A 23,522-nucleotide genomic window follows, 5' to 3' on the forward strand; every position below is an offset into this window, starting at 1 on the left:
TTATTGTTACTGTAATTTAGAATTTGTAAACTAAAATAAATAACAAACTTACATTTTACACAAACTTGGCATGCATTAACAGAAACCCCCAAACATATTTATAAACTGAAACAAAGTTAAATTTAACACAAGCTGCAAGTTGAGAGATCAAGAAGAGACAATATAAATGAAAACAAATGTAACATGTACTTGTAAAATGTAACATGTACTTTAGTTTGGAATATTTTAACCCGCTAATGTAGATCTTCACTATGTTTTCAAATTTATGAAAATGGAAGTCCTTAACAGTTTTAAATAATACAACAAGTAATATTGCAAAAATATTAAAGGTATGTCAGAGAAAAACAATGTTAAGTTCCACAATGACATTTCTTTTATTCAAAACCTACCAACAATATTAATACAAAATGTAATTACACTTAATGCACAGAATTCTTTTTCAAAAATACAATACATACAATATGGAAAGTTCAATGAAAATGTTATGTTACTTCCATACTTTGGCTACTGTCATACGAAGCAGTTGGCTTAAGTGCCCCTATACTATCGTCGGACTGTTGAATGTGGTTATTCTCTGTTGAATTCTTTTCACCTGAACCGTTTACCTCTTCTATAATATTATCATTCCAATCAATTTTAAATCTCGTTACACGAGGACTTGTAGCCAAGATATTGCGCTGTAGCTAAAAATACAAAACATTAAGAATCAACTTCAACCGATATTTTAACCAAATATTAAAAACCATTGATTAAAGGTAGCCCCATTATAAACCAAAATTAAACTTGTAGATTAATAAAGCCAATTTTTACAAAATAAATTTACAAACATTACACTTCATAAACTAACTTACCAGTAGCCTACAGCCTAAGTATTAGAACAAACTGAATCATTTCACATATTATGTTTTTACCTGAACAGTATCTTACACAACTTAACTTCAAACTTCACATACAAAAACAGCAATGCAAGGTAGTCTCCAAACGTATAAAACTTAACAAAAGTAACATTCCTTAAGTATTTTGATCATACAGTTGATAATATTAATGAAGCCAGCTCTACAAGAAACTTCCTGTTTTGGAATTTTTCTTTTAACAACAATATTCAGTTTTCAATTATTCTATCAATAGCATTCTTTGATAGCAATGATAAGCAGAAGGTCTCAATTGAATATTCAGTTTTTTAAGTACATGTAAAAATCACAAAGTCATTTGAAAATTCCTGAACTTCAAGATAACTAACATTTCCAAGGCTCTTCCGCTTACCAGTGCTGTCAAAGGAAGTTATTGGTAGAAAAATTAAAAACAATTATCACAAAAAACAGCTAACTAACTAACACATTGTGTCTTGGTAAGCATTATTCATACTAAATGTGACATCAAAATCTACATTATATTAAACTATTTTGCTTTTAACAGATTGAATTTTATAAAACTTTGCTGTAATGATTAAAATAACACTTTGAAGAGCCTTATATACAAGGGCCTTTCAAGATCTATACAAGCTTAGATTTTAATATTATCAAAAGCTATATCTAATTAGAAACCCTGAAAGATTAGAATAGATATTCAGTGACTTTTTAATCATGGACATACTCAAGCATATGTTTAATTTGCACATGTGCATATTTTTTAAGCCAAGTCTAGCATCTTAAAACATTCTTTAAAACAAAACCTTTTGGTTTAAATATCTATCAATTTCCTGTTTAAAGTACTTAAAGTGTTAACTGATGAAAATAAGCTACAAAATATGTCACAAGTATTTACACACATATATATACTGTATATAAAAGTATATATATTTATATACATAATTTATCAACTTATTTTGCCTAAAGTAAGATTTTAAAAATAGAAATACCCTTCTCTATCAAGTTAAACAAATCTTTCTCACTTTGTCAAACTGTGGTACAGACGGAGGATTCTCCCGTAGCTCAGCATCACCGTACTCATTGTTGACATAGTAACCAACACGAATAAATTCTTTTCCACGATATGAGCAAGTTAGAAGCACCACTGTAACACCTACAGCATCTTGTACAGGTATCTTAGATGGATCGGGTGGATCAGCCTGAAAAAATTGAAATTTTCCTATAACATGATCAATGAGAAATAAAAATGTCTTCGTGTCAATACTCTGTAGAGCTAATAGCTCAGTTTCACCAATCCTGCCAAATCTTTTATTTCTATACTCAAAGAGTACTAGACTATTACAAAGTAGTAATGTAATCTAGCAGTCTTTATCAATCAGGAATAATAATACATGTGTACTGGGACTTTAATGGGATCCATATAGAACTGGCACATTATTCAAACATTAAAAAATTTCCTAATATATACTCGATCCCTCCTAAAGTACGATAACTAAAATAAACATGGTTCCTCACATAAAATGTTTTCTAACTACCATGCCTACATCTTGTCACACAATAAAGACTTGCATTACACTTTTCTAGCTATCATGCCTACATCTTGTCATACAATAATAAAGACCCACATTAAACTTTTCTAGCTATCATGCCTACATCTTGTCATACAATAATAAAGACTTACATTACACTTTTCTAGCTATCATGCCTACATCTTGTCATACAATAATAAAGACTTACATTACACTTTTCTAGCTATCATGCCTACATCTTGTCATACAATAATAAAGACCCACATTAAACTTTTCTAGCTATCATGCCTACATCTTGTGATACAATAATAAAGACCCACATTAAACTTTTCTAGATATCATGCCTACATCTTGTCATACAATAATAAAGACTTACATTAAACTTTTCTAGCTATCATGCCTACATCTTGTCATACAATAATAAAGACCCACATTAAACTTTTCTAGCTACATGCCTACATTTTGTCATACAATAATAAAGACCCACATTAAACTTTTCTAGCTACATGCCTACATCTTGTCATACAATAATAAAGACCCACATTAAACTTTTCTAGCTATCATGCCTACATCTTGTCATACAATAATAAAGACCCACATTAAACTTTTCTAGCTGTCATGCCTACATCTTGTCATACAATAATAAAGACTTACATTAAACTTTTCTAGGTATCATGCCTACATCTTGTCATACAATAATAAAGACTTACATTAAACTTTTCTAGGTATCATGCCTACATCTTGTCATACAATAATAAAGACTTACATTAAACTTTTCTAGCTATCATGCCTACATCTTGTCATACAATAATAAAGACCCACATTAAACTTTTCTAGGTATCATGCCTACATCTTGTCATACAATAATAAAGACCCACATTAAACTTTTCTAGGTATCATGCCTACATCTTGTCATACAATAATAAAGACTTACATTAAACTTTTCTAGCTGTCATGCCTACATCTTGTCATACAATAATAAAGACCCACATTAAACTTTTCTAGGTATCATGCCTACATCTTGTCATACAATAATAAAGACCCACATTAAACTTTTCTAGGTATCATGCCTACATCTTGTCATACAATAATAAAGACTTACATTAAACTTTTCTAGCTATCATGCCTACATCTTGTCATACAATAATAAAGACGTACATTAAAATTTTCTAGGTATCATGCCTACATCTTGTCATACAATAATAAAGACTTACATTAAACTTTTCTAGCTATCATGCCTACATCTTGTCATACAATAATAAAGACTTACATTAAACTTTTCTAGCTATCATGCCTACATCTTGTCATACAATAATAAAGACCCACATTAAACTTTTCTAGCTATCATGCCTACATCTTGTCATACAATAATAAAGACTTACATTAAACTTTTCTAGCTGTCATGCCTACATCTTGTCATACAATAATAAAGACTTACATTAAACTTTTCTAGCTGTCATGCCTACATCTTGTCATACAATAATAAAGACTTACATTAAACTTTTCTAGCTGTCATGCCTACATCTTGTCATACAATAATAAAGACTTACATTAAACTTTTCTAGCTGTCATGCCTACATCTTGTCATACAATAATAAAGACTTACATTACACTTTTCTAGCTATCATGCCTACATCTTGTCATACAATAATAAAGACCCACATTAAACTTTTCTAGCTATCATGCCTACATCTTGTGATACAATAATAAAGACTTACATTAAACTTTTCTAGCTGTCATGCCTACATCTTGTCATACAATAATAAAGACCCACATTAAACTTTTCTAGCTACATGCCTAGATCTTGTCATACAATAATAAAGACCCACATTAAACTTTTCTAGCTATCATGCCTACATCTTGTCATACAATAATAAAGACTTACATTACACTTTTCTAGCTATCATGCCTACATCTTGTCATACAATAATAAAGACTTACATTACACTTTTCTAGCTATCATGCCTACATCTTGTCATACAATAATAAAGACTTACATTAAACTTTTCTAGCTATCATGCCTACATCTTGTCATACAATAATAAAGACTTACATTACACTTTTCTAGCTATCATGCCTACATCTTGTCATACAATAATAAAGACTTACATTACACTTTTCTAACTATCATGCCCACATCTTGTCATACAATAATAAAGACTTACATTAAACTTTTCTAGCTATCATGCCTACATCTTGTCATACAATAATAAAGACTTACATTAAACTTTTCTAGCTACATGCCTACATCTTGTCATACAATAATAAAGACCCACATTAAACTTTTCTAGCTGTCATGCATACATCTTGTCATACAATAATAAAGACTTGCATTAAACTTTTCTAGCTATCATGCCTACATCTTGTCATACAATAATAAAGACTTACATTAAACTTTTCTAGCTATCATGCCTACATCTTGTCATACAATAATAAAGACTTACATTAAACTTTTCTAGCTATCATGCCTACATCTTGTCATACAATAATAAAGACTTACATTAAACTTTTCTAGCTATCATGCCTACATCTTGTCATACAATAATAAAGACTTACATTAAACTTTTCTAGCTATCATGCCTACATCTTGTCATACAATAATAAAGACTTACATTAAACTTTTCTAGCTATCATGCCTACATCTTGTCATACAATAATAAAGACTTACATTAAACTTTTCTAGCTATCATGCCTACATCTTGTCATACAATAATAAAGACTTACATTAAACTTTTCTAGCTATCATGCCTACATCTTGTCATACAATAATAAAGACTTACATTAAACTTTTCTAGCTATCATGCCTACATCTTGTCATACAATAATAAAGACTTACATTAAACTTTTCTAGCTATCATGCCTACATCTTGTCATACAATAATAAAGACTTACATTAAACTTTTCTAGCTATCATGCCTACATCTTGTCATACAATAATAAAGACTTGCATTAAACTTTTCTAGCTATCATGCCTACATCTTGTCATACAATAATAAAGACTTACATTAAACTTTTCTAGCTATCATGCCTACATCTTGTCATACAATAATAAAGACTTACATTAAACTTTTCTAGCTATCATGCCTACATCTTGTCATACAATAATAAAGACTTACATTAAACTTTTCTAGCTATCATGCCTACATCTTGTCATACAATAATAAAGACTTACATTAAACTTTTCTAGCTATCATGCCTACATCTTGTCATACAATAATAAAGACTTACATTAAACTTTTCTAGCTATCATGCCTACATCTTGTCATACAATAATAAAGACTTACATTAAACTTTTCTAGCTATCATGCCTACATCTTGTCATACAATAATAAAGACTTACATTAAACTTTTCTAGCTATCATGCCTACATCTTGTCATACAACTTACATTAGCTATCATGCCTACACTTACATTAAAGAACATTAAACTTTTCTAGCTATCATGCCTACATCTTGTCATACAATAATAAAGACTTACTTACATTAAACTTTTCTAGCTATCATGCCTACATCTTGTCATACAATAATAAAGACTTACATTAAACTTTTCTAGCTATCTGTCACATACAATAATAAAGACTTACATTCTTTTCTAGCTATCATGCCTACATCTTGTCATACAATAATAAAGACTTACATTAAACTTTTCTAGCTATCATGCCTACATCTTGTCATACAATAATAAAGACTTACATTAAACTTTTCTAGCTATCATGCCTACATCTTGTCATACAATAATAAAGACTTACATTAAACTTTTCTAGCTATCATGCCTACATCTTGTCATACAATAATAAAGACTTACATTACACTTTTCTAGCTATCATGCCTACATCTTGTCATGCAATAATAAAGACTTACATTAAACTTTTCTAGCTATCATGCCTACATCTTGTCATACAATAATAAAGACTTACATTAAACTTTTCTAGCTATCATGCCTACATCTTGTCATACAATAATAAAGACTTACATTAAACTTTTCTAGCTATCATGCCTACATCTTGTCATACAATAATAAAGACTTACATTAAACTTTTCTAGCTATCATGCCTACATCTTGTCATACAATAATAAAGACTTACATTAAACTTTTCTAGATATCATGCCTACATCTTGTCATACAATAATAAAGACCCACATTAAACTTTTCTAGCTATTATGCCTACATCTTGTCATACAATAATAAAGACCCACATTAAACTTTTCTAGCTATCATGCCTACATCTTGTCATACAATAATAATAATAATAATAAAAATAACCCTCACATTTTCATAGATTAAAACTTTACTTTTTGATATTCTGGCTCAGTCACTGGGTGTTTTGTTTGTAATTAAGCACAAAGCTACACAAAGTGCTATCTGTGCTCTGCCCACCATGGGTATCAAAACCCAGTTTTTACCAATATAAGCCCACAGACATACCACTATGCCACTGAGGAGCAGCTTAGTCACTAAAACTGATCAAGTTCTCTTGAACAAGAAACAAAACCTCAATCATTCTGAGGAACTTATTTTGTCAGAAAATTTAGAAATATTATATCCCAGTTATTCATGCTAATAGAAACACAAGAAAAAAATATTACTTATATTCTAATCCAAAACAATGTCCATTTACATCACCCTTAATTTGCTTTCTACAACCATAAAACTTTGAGTTCTTAAATTTCCACCTATTCCATGAAAATACAACTTATTAACCCTATGCATATACAGGTCACTCAGTTCAACCAACCTTATGGCCATGATGTAACTGTGATTTTGTACAACCATAGTTCTGAACGTACTAAGAATACATTCACAAAACTTACTATGCTCTTAGTACACATCACAAGTCTACTGGATTAAAAATAACATTTGTTAATAAAGGTTTTTCACTAAAATTTGTTTGTGAACTTAGTTTTTATCAAGGTAGTTCTAATAAAAGTGAGTTTCATGTGAAAAGTAAAACTACTTTTCATCCTAGATTTATATCTCATTTGACAGTAAACGTTTCTAAATGAAAGTCTTAACTTTGTTTCAGTAGACTATAGTTTCTTTACATTGATAGTAGCAAAATTATTAATGTTCAGTGAAATAAAAATTATGTTTTTTATAACGACTTTAATAGATAAATTTAACAACTTCTAAATGTTTCACTTAGTTTTATTGTTTTACTTTAGATTATTTTGTAGTAAGTGAAAACCAACATATCACAGTAGAACAACTCAGCTTATAATAATCAGTCAAGGTATAAGGATACCACACGACATTGGATGTTTTACATAGCTAGGATATTACCATAAGGAATTTTACTTAAGTTATAATGGTCTAATAGATAATTTTGTTCACAAATATGATACAATAAATTTAAAAACACATATAACAAGAAATTTATTACTTAATTTGGTGTTGTATCTATTTTTATTCTGAACAATATTTTTAACACACAGGTTTAAGCAATGCCACTGCTCCTTATTAAGCATTTTTACACTATTTACAAATGTACATTGTGTTCATAACAAGTTTAGTTGTGTAACTTGGTAAGAAATGTACATTGTGTTTATAACAAGTTTAGTTGTGTAACTTGGTAAGAAATGTACATTGTGTTTATGACACGTTTAGTTGTGTAACTTGGTAAGAAATGTACATTGTGTTTATAACTTACTGAATTCAAGATTATTGAATGTCAAAGGCTATTTATTGATGCCAAAGTTAGAGTGAACACACAATTATATAAAACAAATAAATAGTGCAAAAAAGTAGACAGACAAACAAAGAAAATGCAGACAAAAAGTTACAAGAAATAATTTGGCCAAAGTTAATGTATATATTAGGATGAGATTTTAGGGTGTTGAAAGAATTAAAAGAATAGTTTATTCATCAAGAGTTTTAAAACTATTGAACAAGCCTCAGTCATCTTTTACAGACAGTTGATTGTTAGAGATATATAGAGAGATAAAGGGGAAGACAATTTTAGAAGTATAGGATACAAACATGGTAACTCAATGATAAAGTAAGTAAACCATACTCAGATAATCTGGAAACTGTAACAGAAAAAAATAGTTTAGCTTGTCAACTGAAATTCTAAAACAACTGAATAGTCCCAAGTGGACTTTTGACAAGAAAAATATTATGTTTATGATATGCCTATGATGTTTATAATGTAAAGCATTTGTTGTATGTTTTTAACTAGTTCCAACTATATATTATTCTGAAAACAAGTGGAGTGTTGTTCCATGATTATTGAATTTATCACCAACAAGTCACAGACACCTACTGCAGAAGAATCCTATGCCTAACAATAAAACAAAATATACATCTATACTTACTATAAAAGCAAAAGCCTTTAGTTGACAACTGATAAACATTTGACTATAAGTGATGCAACATCACCAGAGAGAAAGCTACATATTAACTTCATTAAAGAATAAACAACTCCCATAAAGGAAATTAGGAAGGAACTTGGAGGTTCTGATCAGAACTTTGATTTGAAGAAAATGGGGAGATATATGTGCAATAAGGCTGCTAATACTGTCTTCAATCGTAACCAACTGTTTAATTAGTTTTGGTATAAGGCTGCTAATACTGTCTTCAATTGTAACCAACTGTTTAATTAGTTTTGGTTATGAGAATTATAATCAGTCCACAAAATTGATCCAGTTAAGTAACAGATCTACTTGTTAACTAGATATGTAGAGGAGAATAGCCAGTCTCCTAGCCCATAATAAGTAGCCATTGGTCCTGTTACCAGTTTGTCAACTGTAATCTCTACTGGTGTGCATGACCTTCTGCTGGTTGTATAAAACCGATGTTGTCTGAGCCACTAACAGTGTTGAAGGTATCTAACATTACCTACTCATGCTCTATTTAAGTGACTACTGCTATCTATATCAGAACTGAAAAATGTAGTAAGAAACTAGATGTACAGTGTTTAATATTAATGAACTGACAAAAGTTATGTCTAAGCAATTTTCAGTCAATGCGTTAACCCTTTCATGACGGGTTATGAGTCAAAGGCCATGTCATAGTGTTTGTCAATTTGCATTCAAAATGTTACTAAACTCTTATCCTATGAATTTATGTAAACAAGTCTGGAACAAAACTGTAGATTATAATAATAATAATATTATTATTATTATTATGAGTTAATTTCTTAATTTAAAAGTAACTATTAAAAGAACACATTTAAATATAGATTTTGTGAGCCATGTGGTATGTTGAATGCAGCTCTGGATAAAATTAGATGCTTGTGATGTCAAAATACCAAGTCTATAGTTTTGTACAAATTAGGAACTCAAATTACTAATATTATAAAGCTAGAATTTAGAAAAAAAAAACAATATATCTCTCTTTCTTTTTTACTGAGATATGGTTTATGTACTGAATCATACACAGTGGCCATATTCACCTCTTTCCATTTTTGAAATGGTCCCTTATATAAACTTACTTCAATATATTAAGTGAATAACCAATCAACAGCTTAGAATGTCTCCCTAGTGGTTTTCTCACCCATTTTAACATGTAAAAAAACTACCACATTCTTTTGAATCAAGATGTCAAGAAGTTGTGTCTTAAGTTTGCTTGAAATTTCATATTTTTTAAATTCTAAGTGCATCTTAGTTACTAATAAGCTTAATAAATTATAGTGAAATTCTGTGGTATCAATAGTTATTTATGACTTTGTGGTTATTCAACTGTATATGTAAAAACCTAAAATAAAAATTTGCTTCATATCCTCCATGTGTGAAATTTTAAAAAGGCTTAGCAATCTATGTCCAGCAACGACCAAGTTCAAAGATCATAGTGAGAAGATATAATTGTCTATCTTCTTGATTTATTGTTCTATACATTAAGAAGTATAAGTTTAATAATTTATTTCTAAATAGTAATAATCTATATACATATATTATGTATAATAATTGAAATATGTCTATCTATTACTCTATTACAAAATAATAGTCCACTAAAACACAGACAAGACAGGGAAAACTAAAGATAAGTTTATATTACTGGATATGTAATATGAGTGTACGTGCACCAAGTTAATGCAAGTTGTGTAATGATAATTAGACATGACTGGAAGGTCAATATAATAATATAATGTTATGAGACTTAAACTACTTATTATAACATAAAAGTACAAATGTTTAGACTATGTAGTCATTCCAGCATGAAAAAAGTATAATTTATATTTAATTCCTTTTTGTTTTATTATGGTTACGAGGTTGGTCAAATGACAGACCTCACATGGTTAGAGTAAAGAAAATAACAAAATAGTATTATTGAAAACAAACATTTGAAATGGTTTTAGGAAGTTTCAGAGATTACACAAATAATATTTGAGATTTTTGGGAAAAAGAATATTATTTTTAATCATGACATGAAATCACTTTGCACTCAAACTAACAATGAAAAACTATTTTTCCCAAACACATCTTTGGTAAAACTACTTCATTAAAATTTTGATTTTTTGTATACAAAATACTTGTAATCTTTACTAAAAGTCTGCTAAATTTTGTGAAGACTCGTGTGCAAATGTAAAGAATAACTCCTACATTATACCAAACCCGTTTTGAAAGGGTTACTTTGGTAACTTAATCATAGTATTAAGTAACTAATGGATGTTACAGAAAGTTTAACTGAAGTACAGTTAGCTGCTCTGATTGAAAATATTAATACTTAAACATTTCACCAATCATGATTTAGCTGAGTATCTTAACATGTTCCAGTAAAATGTTTTGAATCTCAGTCACTTTATTCTAACTGTAAACTTCTTTGGGTTAGTGATTTGTGTAATCCACTTGTGACTGTAAACCAATATTTGTAAACTGTTTTGTTAACTGGATTAAGTCAAATTCCAAACTATCCTACGTGATATTCTTGTTTTACTTGGAGAAGCAACTTTATTCAACACACATCAAGACATTCTTGCAAACTGCCAAGTTGAAAACCTAAATAAACAAATGTTTGTGGGCAGAACAATGAATCTTGCCCTTTTTGTTGGCTATGAACATGAATATTAATACATAGAAACTATACTAAAACTATTATAGGGTAGAAAGAACCAGTTTGTTGGGTTCATCATATGTTTTTGATATTTCAGCAAAGTGAGAGGTTCATATTATATATGCTGACCTGCCACTACTTATATTGTGTGCTTCTGATTCATTAGAAAGCCATAAAAGGGACAAAAACATCTAATAAAAAACAGAATGCCAGACACAGAGGTAATTTAGTTAAATATATCTTTTTAAAACTGAGAAAGTAAACCTTAAAATAATATAAACATTTTAATTATAAACTACATTTACTGTATTTGCTAGTGTATAAAATGATACCATGTATAAGACAGCCATGGATTTTGAGCAAATCACGTGTATTTCTTACAGGTTTGGTGAATAGGATGACCTTTATTATGGCTGCCATACGTGTAAAGTGGTTAATGAGTTAGAAACTTGAATTTGTGATATAGACAAGACAGAATATAAAATAAGGACCTCCAACTCCTTTGATTTGCATAGATGTCAATATATTTGGCCAGTCGAGTAGACAGGCTATTTCTAAAACCTCTTTCTTTTAATTGTTTACTACCAAGAAAAACAGCAGTTTCATGTGTACACAAGTTTGTTTGTAAATAGCTTGAAGGAGAAAGTCATAATTTCACTAAAACTGTTGAAGTGTGATGAATAAGTTGTTGCTCTGAAGAAATATAAGACATATTAAAAATCATATATTTTGTTTAGAAACCCAGATTAAATCACTTGGGTTTTGTGTGTACTAATGTATTGACTTTTTTTCACTGAATTACATATTTGAAGTTAAACGAAAACACTAATTTCTTCACCCTTCATTCAGAAGTATAAATGGGGTTGTATACATGATCTCCCAACATTGTGAGAAGTATAAATGGGGTTGTATACACGATCTCCCAACATTGTGAGAACTATAAATGGGGTTGTATACATGATCTCCCAACATTGTGAGAAGTATAAATGGGGTTGTATACATGATCTCCCAACATTGTGAGAACTATAAATGGGGTTGTATACATGATCTCCCAACATTGTGAGAAGTATAAATGGGGTTGTATACACAATCTCCCAACATTGTGAGAACTATAAATGGGGTTGTATACATGATCTCCCAACATTGTGAGAAGTATAAATGGGGTTGTATACATGATCTCCCAACATTGTGAGAACTATAAATGGGGTTGTATACATGATCTCCCAACATTGTGAGAAGTATAAATGGGGTTGTATACATGATCTCCCAACATTGTGAGAAGTATAAATGGGGTTGTATACACGATCTCCCAACATTGTGAGAACTATAAATGGGGTTGTATACATGATCTCCCAACATTGTGAGAAGTATCAATGGGGTTGTATACACGATCTCCCAACATTGTGAGAACTATAAATGGGGTTGTATACATGATCTCCCAACATTGTGAGAAGTATAAATGGGGTTGTATACATGATCTCCCAACATTGTGAGAACTATAAATGGGGTTGTATACATGATCTCCCAACATTGTGAGAAGTATCAATGGGGTTGTATACACGATCTCCCAACATTGTGAGAACTATAAATGGGGTTGTATACATGATCTCCCAACATTGTGAGAAGTATAAATGAGGTTGTATACATGATCTCCCAACATTGTGAGAGAGAAGTATAAATGGGGTTGTATACATGATCTCCCAACATTGTGAGAAGTATAAATGGGGTTGTATACATGATCTCCCAACATTGTGAGAATGCAAAATATTCATTTAGTCTTCCGTGTTTTAATAAAAATAACTAAAATTTAAGAATTTGTTAAAAATTAACAATATTTAATGGTTGATGAAAATGTTTGCTAAAATGGATACAGAATTTTATAACCAGGCACACAAATACTTGTATGCTTGTACAGTATATCAGCTACAAACCATATAATAGATGATTTTACAAATTAAAAGTGTAATCTTATCACTCAAAGCAGGGGTCAAGTTAGCTTATTTCTTTTTGCACACATTTTGTTGTTCTCAAGAGCATTGTATTATTGTGTCAAGTAAACATACTAATAACAGAAGCAGTTATTTGTTGGTTTATTTTCAGCAGACTTCCTCAGTTACTGACAATAAAATAAACACTGAACTGCAAAACATTTTACACTTATTTATGAGAATAACCTTGGAACTTCCTGAACAATAATAAAGAAAACAGATCACAGCTGCTCATTTAATTTTTGATTTTAAAATTTTTAATGTCATGAACCTTTGATGACTTGTGTACTGGCTGAAGAATAGAATATATTGTCAGGGTAGAGGTAATAACAGATAAAAGTTTTATTTAAAAATGATTTATATATTTATTTTTTGAAATATTAAAGGCTACAAAATAAAATTTGAAACTAAAGCATTTTAATCATTTGAAATTCCCTTTGCACTCAGGCTAGTACAAAAAATATAAGATATATTCCAAGATAAGTCTTCAGTAAAAAATACTTCATTACATTTTTTGTACACAAATGACACAATCTTTACTGAAAATTTGAGAGCTTTTATAAAGACAGAAGCACAATATGGTTGCAATGTTGGTTCTTGGGACCACGCCCAAAACGAGAGAATTAATAAGATACACAAACAGAGGAATTTGGACCTCTAAAGTATTCATAAAATAAGCAGATGTCCTATTTAAAAATCTCCAAAGCCAGGCTTAAGAATATTTTGTTTGCTGTAACCCTAAACTGATTTAAAATGTGGGTTGGTAGATAGGTTTTTTGTTTTTTTTTTCAAACTGCTTGGTAAAACATGTTTTAGAACTAACATTACTTCTGTGATTGCCTAAAAGATAACATTTCAAACAATGAATACAATTCACATTTACTGGACCTCAAATGAAAAGTTAAATTGACTGTTATCAACAATCTACCAGGTTCTTCAAGTATTTCATCTCATTCACCTACAAGTACCCTCTTCCATGTGGATAATTATCCAACTGAACTTAATTTATTTTTATTGTAATCCTCTATCCACAAGAAACTTTTTCACAGATGAATAAACAGATCTGTATTTGTCATGTTGTTGATGTATGCTTGTCAACAGTAAATTATCCTCTGCAGCCTTACTAGGTCGTGTATTTATTAGTTTAGCAGGAAGAATCATGGCAACAAATCTCAATGCATTGGCCAATCAGAATTAAGCTATTGATCAGTAAGTGATGCCTTCCCACATGGTTGCAGACTCCACAAATTTCAGAGAAAAAAAATAATATTCTAACCATAATACATTAATAAAAATTTTATAGTAAACACATTTTGCTAGATGGGTCAGTATATAAGCAAAATAAAAATTTTCAGGTTATAATGTCAAAAGTCTCAGTAAGTCCCAATTTTAGATGGGTGGTCAAGTTAGAGCAAACAAATATTGCTAAGTTTGGCCCAATATGTTTGTTATGTGAGGATATCTTCATTAAGCTGTACCGAGATATTAAGTACAGATTTTCTACTAAATGATTTGTGATAAGTTTAATACACCAACCTGGAACACAAACATGTGTTTTCCTTCTGGTACAGGTCCTACAAAAACTGTGTCAAGAACTTGATCATAATCTTCACTTTCCGCTGAACCAACATAGATTATTTTCCATTCCAAGTCTGGAAATAATTTAGAAAATATAAGTTAAAGAACAATCAACAAAAAATAAATCCTAAATGAAGTTACAAGTGAGAAGGAGGAACATTTGGAGAAAAGTGACTGTTACATAATAGGTTTGTTTGCAGTGTTTTGGATAAAGAAAGAAATGAAATTTTAGTTTGTGATTTTCTGAAAGCCATGAGACTCTTCATTAGTGATTGTAATAAGTTAAACAGTGATGTGGAGCAGACTCGATACATTTTTTAAAATACATTTGTTTTTTATTCAGGATAGGAAAACTCCAAAAAAACAAAAGAGGAAAGTGTCACAAGGGAAGATCAAACCTGATTGGGTTAGTATAGAAAGACAATATCAAAGATCTACAAAGTTATAAAACAAAACAAAAACTAGGGATTTGCATTTAAATTTACTGACAGGATGGCAGTTTTATAGAACTATAAGAAAGTTATGAATTTGGTTACATGAGAAATCAAAAAAGTTTATGAGAAACAGCTAGCTGATATTATACAAATTGAGATTTATTTAAAGTTGAACAAGATGTTAAAATGTGGATTAAGATATGAAAAGGACACTGTTGGCAAGATTTTCATTAGCAAGCATCCAAAGAGAAATATTGGAATTAATCATATGTGTATTAATCTCTGGGAAGTAAGTAGAAAGGAAGAAAACACAAATTTTCTTTACACATTAAAAAAAAAGTCAATAGATATGGAAGCCTTTCTCATTTTGTAAACAGTGTGTAGGTAGGTTCCTTGAAACTGGAGTGTTGCTACTGTTACTCCTGTTTTTAAATAGTGTGATAAGAATTGCAACATAACATATGAGCCAGTTAGTCTTACTTCTATAATGGGAAAAATTCTAGTGTCTAATAATGGAAGTTTTGCAAAATTATTCCTTTATGAAATGATATAAAAGAGAGCAAACATGAATTTAATATTAGGAAAATTTTAGTGAATAATTTCTGAAAAAAGATGGTGAGTTCAAAAGTTTACTTTTCTCAAGGGTAGGTAAGCCAAGATAGCTTTGATCAGGTGATGAAACTGTTATAAATTCACACTTCATTCATGTATATATCAGTTAACAAAAAACACTTCAACAATAAGATGCAAATTACATTTTTCTGTCTTCTTCAGCATTGCTAACAATCATCTCTCAAGGATACTATTTTCTAGTATTGCAACTTTGAACCCAAATATTAACTGTTACTGTTTTTATAAACTAATGGCTGTCTTAGGGCCACTACTCTTTATATATCTCAATGATAGATGAAAGAATAATCAGTAAATTACTTAAATTTCCAGATAATATTGAGGTATTAGGTGTTGCTAGCTGTGAAGAGGATGCTACTGATTTACAAAAATATTCAGATAATGAGTTGGCAAAATGAATAGCAAACAGGTTTTAATTATAAATACAAGATAATGCATGTTACCATAATTCAAGCTATATTTTGGTAGGGAATAACCTAACAGTGTCATGAAGGAAAGTGATTTTTGTGTAATAATCGATCAGTCTCTAAAGCCATCCACAAGTAATGTAGTGTTGCATGTGGTAGGACAAATAGGATTTTAAGTTGTATCTACAGAAATATTGAATACAAGTATAAATAGGTTATAATTTCATTGTACAGGTCCAGGTTACATCACATTTGGAATATTGTGTTCAGTCTTGGGCTCCTTACCTTAGGGAAGACATTGAACTGTTGGAAAAGGTTTAGAAGAGGGTTACTAAAATGGTATTTGAGATGTAGGGGTCGCCACACGAGTAGAGATTAAGATATTTACAACTGTTTTCTCTTGAAAAAAGAGTGTGTGTATATTCTTAGACACAATGTTTGTTTGTTTTATTCTTTGATCTGAATATTTGACAAATGATATAATTAAGTCAGAATAGAGAATATTTTTTTTGTTACATTGTTTTATGGTTGTGTTTGATGTTTATTGAATGATTTGATGAACCAAAATACCTTCTACCATGTTTATGTTTAAATACGTACATACACAACTTCTACTGAACAAAACATCCAGTATACAACATCTGTTGAGAACCCTCCTAGGATGTTAACTATTATCATTTATAATCTATACATAAACAATGATATAGTGTCTACTAATGTCCAACTGTTCTCCCAAATCACATTCTTAATAATTTAACATTACAAATGTATAAAAAGGGTTAAAATAACACTTAATTAAAAAAGTAATTTTTAATATACTCAACCTTTCTGAAACAATGCAAAACCTTGTTTTATATTTAAATACAGAGGTACCATTTAAGAAGGGTATGCAAAAATGGGGTGCAACTCTCCCCTGTACTTGTATATCACTAGTTTAGTTTGAGAACAATATTTGTATATAAAATGAGTAGCTTGTGTTGTTTAAAGAGATATTAAATAATAAATTATAAGAGCAAATGCTTCCTAAATAGAATAACTTTTACATTTTAACCTCTAAAAGCGTTTCCTATTAAATCTTTGATTAATGAACCTCTTAGTTTAATATTTATAATCTATTAGTTGTAACGAACCACATGTGTGTAGAAAATTCACAAGCACAAGATACTGCGTAAGACATTTCTGGAAACAGATAATGACATCACACACAGAGTACTCCCATTTCTAGCCTTCTCCAATAATTGCACACCTAACTCAAAATTAGTATTAATAGATATAAAAGTTGGACGCAGCAGACTGGCTGAAGGCTGCAAAAAACAAAATTAATCAACATGAAAAGCACATGGCCACATTTAGACTCATTTGACAGAAAAATGTGATCTCTGTCAAATATGTCTGTTGTAAAACTGTGAAGTGGTGCAAAAACTGTCAAAATTTGGGTCAAAGTGACCCACCCTAGAATTCAGTGAATGTTGTTCATTAAAAGACTGGTTCATATTTTTTAATTATCAGCAATGGAGAATATATTTTTGGAACCTGTATGGATCATTTCAGTATGTACAAGTCCAGTTCTGAGATTCAAATAAAATATCACAAAACAAAAATATTCACCGATTTCAAACTCCCATAAGCCATTTTAAGTTGTATAAAGATATTTAAATAAATATTTGTAAGTTAATCCAAATACCACAGAAGTGAAGACATCATGTTAATGTTCTCATAACATATATATCAAATGTTTGTAGTACACATGACATAACATAAGTTAGTCCAAACACCACAGAAGTGAAGACATCATGTTAAAGTTCTCATAATATATATCATCAAATGTTTGTAGTACACATAACATAAGTTAGTCCAAACACCACAGAAGTGAAGACATCATGTTAATGTTCTCATAATATATATCATCAAATGTTTGTAGTACACATGACATAAGTTAGTCCAAACACCACAGAAGTGAAGACATCATGTTAATGTTCTCATAATATATATCATCAAATGTTTGTAGTACACATGACATAACATGCCTATTCTTTTAAAGATGTAAATAGTTTAAATGTCTTTTCTGATTGTACTAGTATTACACTTTTAATTACAACAACTTAAAAATGTCCACATTTTACCAATGTTTTATGACTTGTTCAAAAAATATTTTTCATTTACAGTGTTTAATAGGATTTGTATCATTACTTACTCAAAGCAGCAAATCAACTGCCAAAATATAGGTACCATATGCAGTAATTATGCATCATTGTAACCTAATTAGCTTTCAAAACTTAAGACTCAGTACAATGTTTAGAGTGAAGGATTTACTGTTAATTAAAGCTACTGCAAAAATTTTATTCATCCTTTGTATGATTCCAGGATTCACTTTCATTTAGAATTCTGTAGACAGTGTATTAAGTAAAACAGTTACTGCTAGTGATGGTACTAGCCTCCTGAAGTTATCACTACTTTCAGAGAAACAAAAACTTCATAAGGGTTTTAAGATATGTGTCATCTACCAAAAATGAACTGGTGAAAGTTGCAGCAAATGTTGGGTTCCAGGCATTTATGTATAATAATAATTATAAAAACTTTCATTTGGAAAGCTTGAGTGAATGTAGCCTGTTGCATCACAGAAGTTGCATGCAACTGTACATCAGTACAACAAACATCTCAGCTTTATCTGGAGCAATGTTCTCTCCGTCAATGTCATCGTCTGAGGTGCTACACCTGTCCACCAGGCATCCAACAATTGGGTAGTATCCATCATTTGTCCACAAGCAAGGGAAAAAAAAGACTGAATGTTGCACAAAATCTAAACTTACAAAGGAACCAAAACAATTTTTAAGGCATCAAAGCAGATAACGATCGGCACGTACTCTATAAAATAAGATAATCTGATAGCATATGATAACCTGTAACACAGCAATATGTTCCAAGTTAGCAGCAGCTTAATGATCGGCACGTACTCTATAAAATAAGATAATCTGATAGCATATGACAACCTGTAACACAGCAATATGTTCCAAGCTAGCAGCAGCTTAACAATCGACACGTACTCTATAAAATAAGATAATCTGATAGCATATGACAACCTGTAACACAGCAATATGTTCCAAGCTAGCAAAACACTTGATAAAGAAGACCAAAATAATGATTGTACTGGATTTGGTTTGATAACATAAAAATTAAGTAATAGATGATGGTAAGACCTACACTATAACATTTTTGTTAGAAAGGTTCAACTGCCACTTTGAAATAAGTGTCAATGCAAGTCAGATTTGGTCAACTAAGCAACTATAGAGAAAGCTTTGATTTCCTTTTAGTGACAATATAACAATCCTCTCACAACAGGGACAAGGCATGCCAAATTCAATTCTTAGAATCTTCGTTAGTTTTGGCTGAAGTGAAGGCGACTTTGTCCTCTAGATCTAAGCTGTGTGATATTTAATGTGAAACTGAGCTAAGTACTTTGGTTGATAACAATGAACAATCCATGTTGCACAGTGCAGTAGGTATAATGAAGAAGGAAACTGCTACAGTTACTGTTCTTCACCAACAGATGGACAAGTCTGCTGTCATTACTGGACAAAAAGACCAATTCATACAAAAAGAGCAATGTGAACCATCAGCATGTATTCAGTGCAAAATCCTCTTGTTAATAGTGTATCAATACCACAAATATCTTCACACCTTTCCACTGTGGCTTAAACCTCCAACTTCACCCTGAAAATGGCTGTGTAGTTTCTCTTTAACAATAAATCACCCAAGATTTTACAAACTCAATTTTAAATTTAAATTACAAGTGTAAAACATATTTGTTTATCTCTAAATGCACATAATAATCACTATAAGCTACACTTGATAACTGTTGAATCATAAGGACTAGCTTAGAGTGCTTATCGCATGATTATAGAGATAAAACAAACAAATGTATTTTACAGTAAATTCCCTTAACAATCTTAAATATCTCAAACAGAACTCCAATTCTTAACTTCCTCTCTTAAATAAAACAGATTTTGTTTGTGACAACTTTTACATTTCGAATATCATTTTAGTTTATTTTCTTACTTATTTACTTGTAATCACAATTTCCTAAAATTAGTATTTAAACTGTTAAATGAATTTTAAAAAGTAAATAAATGCTTTGTTTTGCCACATGTTCACAGTACTATGCACATCATATAAACCAGTCTTATGACCTATCATTTAAGGCATTTTTGCACTGTATTTCACATTTAAATTGCAGGATAATTGGCTGTTAATATTTAAATCACAGAAAAGATCAGTATTAGTACCTGAAAATTAAACTTCAAATTATTTTGTGTATAATATTGAGAGTAAAAATAAATTTATTTGACAGGAATTGAAGTTTAATGGGTGATAACAGAATTATGGCAACAGTAACAAACGTGGCACATCCATGTTCAGTAACAAACAAGTATCCTGAAACATCCATCTTTAGCAAGCTATATTGAACATGGTAATTATTAAGTGCAGCCATTTTATAAAGTTTAAACATTCCATTAAAGTGATGAAAATACACCATAAAAATACAAAATAAATTAATAGATAATTAGATAAACAGAGAATACAATAATAAAACATCATACAAATATTTAGAATAGATTTAAGTGCAGTGAAGCTGTGTTATTGCTTAAATGTGGGAGTTCATTTAAAACAAATGAACTTTATAATTAAAAGTTCAGTATTTAATGACACAGATACTATGACTGGAATTTGTAATCACAACAAGTGGGTTGGAGTTTCCACTATGTGTGCAAATTGTGGAGTCCAGTGGTCAACAACTTTGTCTTTTATGGTCAGCTATATGACCAAATAGATGGCATGGAAATGGAGTCACTTTTAGGACCAACATATTCCTTTGTCACTTGTGTTCCTGTTAAATATCTGTCCTGCTGTATATAAACAGGTATTATATAGAAGGCATGCTGATCATACATTTTAACTCTTTAGAAGTCCTACTCACATCAGACAGTTTTTAGATTATTTACATTCAAAACACCCTAACATTAATTCACTTTAAAATTGAAAAAAAAACAAAACACCACCAATAAATAGCTTTTCTTTACATCCAAATCAACAGATTAGATAACCACTTCACAATATTGATTTATTGTAAAGAAAAAAAACATATACAGGCTTACATACTCAGTTTGAGTTTTATTCTAAATTTCTTTAAAAGCTACCTTTCTTAATAGAGCATATAGCACCTGTTCTATCTCTTTCCCTCTTCCTACAGGAATCACCACCTAACAATATTTTAATAAACAACAGCTATCCCATGGATTTTATTCAAGCTCTAACATAGAAGTTCCTTTCTCACAAACTTGAGTCCCCAAAGAAACCATACACTATTTACAAATAACCATTAAGACTAATCATTCTTTTCTTAGGTAAACAAAGTTTCATACTTAAATCACACATTTTATATATAATTTTATTCACAAGTTCAGCTACAAATGATAATTAAATCACCATTAAAAGTACAAAACCTATTCAAATCTAAAGACTTACTACCTGTGTCTGTGTTCCAGGATTGTATATAAATACACATGGAAGCTGTAATACTACTTACATTGGCAAAACTATCTGCTAAATAATCCTGCAAAAACAAAGGGGAGTATCAAACAAAACTAGCAATAAACTATCAGATCCGCCTGACTTCACAGTTTGTACACATTGTCAATGCATTATTCTATTCTCTGTTTATTTGATTATCTCTTTATTTCATACATTTATGCTGTTTTAAATACTTTGAATGTTTAAACTTTATAGCACGTTTACATCTAATAATTTACCATGTTCAACACAGATGATTAAAAACAGAATACATGTATTTTTAAAGTCCAACAATTAAATATTTGTAACTGAATATAAGTGTCAAACGTTCCTTGTTCCTACTGTTATCCTGTTATTCATTAATAATTACTCTAATGGGTATACAAATTTCGAAACTGAACAAATAATTTTTAACTTACCTTCTTTCAGATCTTCAATGCATTCAAAGGTTATTTCAAATTGAAATGGATTATAAAATAATGATGGGTTGTCTAAAACATTAACGTTACACACATGAACTTTTGCCATCAGGTTTATGATTTAGGCTATAGCATAAACTGTATGATAATTGAAATAAAAGAACAAAAAGATTTAACTTATAAAGGTACTGCAATCTGACAACGTGAACAGACAACGTAAATAAACTTGCCAAAAGTAACCCAAAGTTAAAATTGACACCTACACTACGGTACAATTTACTACAAATTAAACTCAAACTTCTAAAACGTTAGTTAAACTTGAAGTTAAAATAATAAATTAATACAGCGAGTGTAACTCGATGAAAGTAGTTTTTCTGAATTTCCACACTCCCTACACAGTATATAACAGAAAAGAATAAGCTAAGCTTTATTAAGGAGTGTCACAGTCAGTTGCAATTCACAATCACAGTATTATCATACTAATTTCATGCTTAACATAGGCCTAGCAAATCTTCACCGCATGGCACACTGTTGATATAAAAACTAATTATAACACAAGATACATCACTCGTATGTTTGTGACTTTCCACTAAGTTCCAAAGTGAAACTTTCTTCAACAAAACAACCACTTTCAATAAAATGTATAGTACTTTATAATAGATGGTAACACTTTGTAATACATATACGGGAACAACAATCACTTATAAACAGTTTTCGCGCTTCAAGTATATGTAACTCTCTTCCTCTGTGATAGATTGACATAGAGAGAGCCACCTGGATTATTTATTCTAAAAATCAACAATCTCTTGTGAGATCCTGAAAAGCTTAAGAGAAACGAAGAATTAATAAAACATTCAAAAGGTTTATCATTTAGTTTTATAAACCCTGAAGGTCAGGACCAAGCAAAAATATATATTTCATAAGGAGATTGGATAAAAAAATCAAGGCAAAAACTAAAAAGCGATCATTACTATAAAATAAAGAGTAAAGAGATCAATGTTTTTAAAAGCAAATGTATAATTGCAAAACTTATAAAAAATTAAGAACAAATAAGAGGATCCTCTAAGGCTTGAACATTTTTTTTCAAAGTGAAAGTGTGTTAGATGTTCTTA

The 23,522-nt window shown here is 30.2% G+C and overlaps 1 protein-coding gene across 1 annotated transcript; it reads right to left on the reverse strand.

Annotated features, from left to right (window-relative positions):
* Positions 1-350: 350 nt before the first annotated feature.
* On the reverse strand, positions 351-23,195 carry LOC143248510 (histone chaperone asf1-like). Its single transcript, XM_076496926.1, has 4 exons — positions 22,411-23,195; positions 14,911-15,026; positions 1,892-2,068; positions 351-683 (listed from the first exon to the last, which is right to left on the reverse strand). The coding sequence occupies exons 1-4, from the start codon at positions 22,517-22,519 to the stop codon at positions 483-485; spliced, it is 603 nt and encodes a 200-aa protein (XP_076353041.1). The 5' UTR covers positions 22,520-23,195; the 3' UTR covers positions 351-482.
* Between the last annotated feature and the right edge of the window lie 327 nt (positions 23,196-23,522).

This window comes from Tachypleus tridentatus, chromosome 4 (genome assembly GCF_004210375.1).
Source record: "Tachypleus tridentatus isolate NWPU-2018 chromosome 4, ASM421037v1, whole genome shotgun sequence".
Classification (NCBI taxonomy): domain Eukaryota; kingdom Metazoa; phylum Arthropoda; class Merostomata; order Xiphosura; family Limulidae; genus Tachypleus; species Tachypleus tridentatus.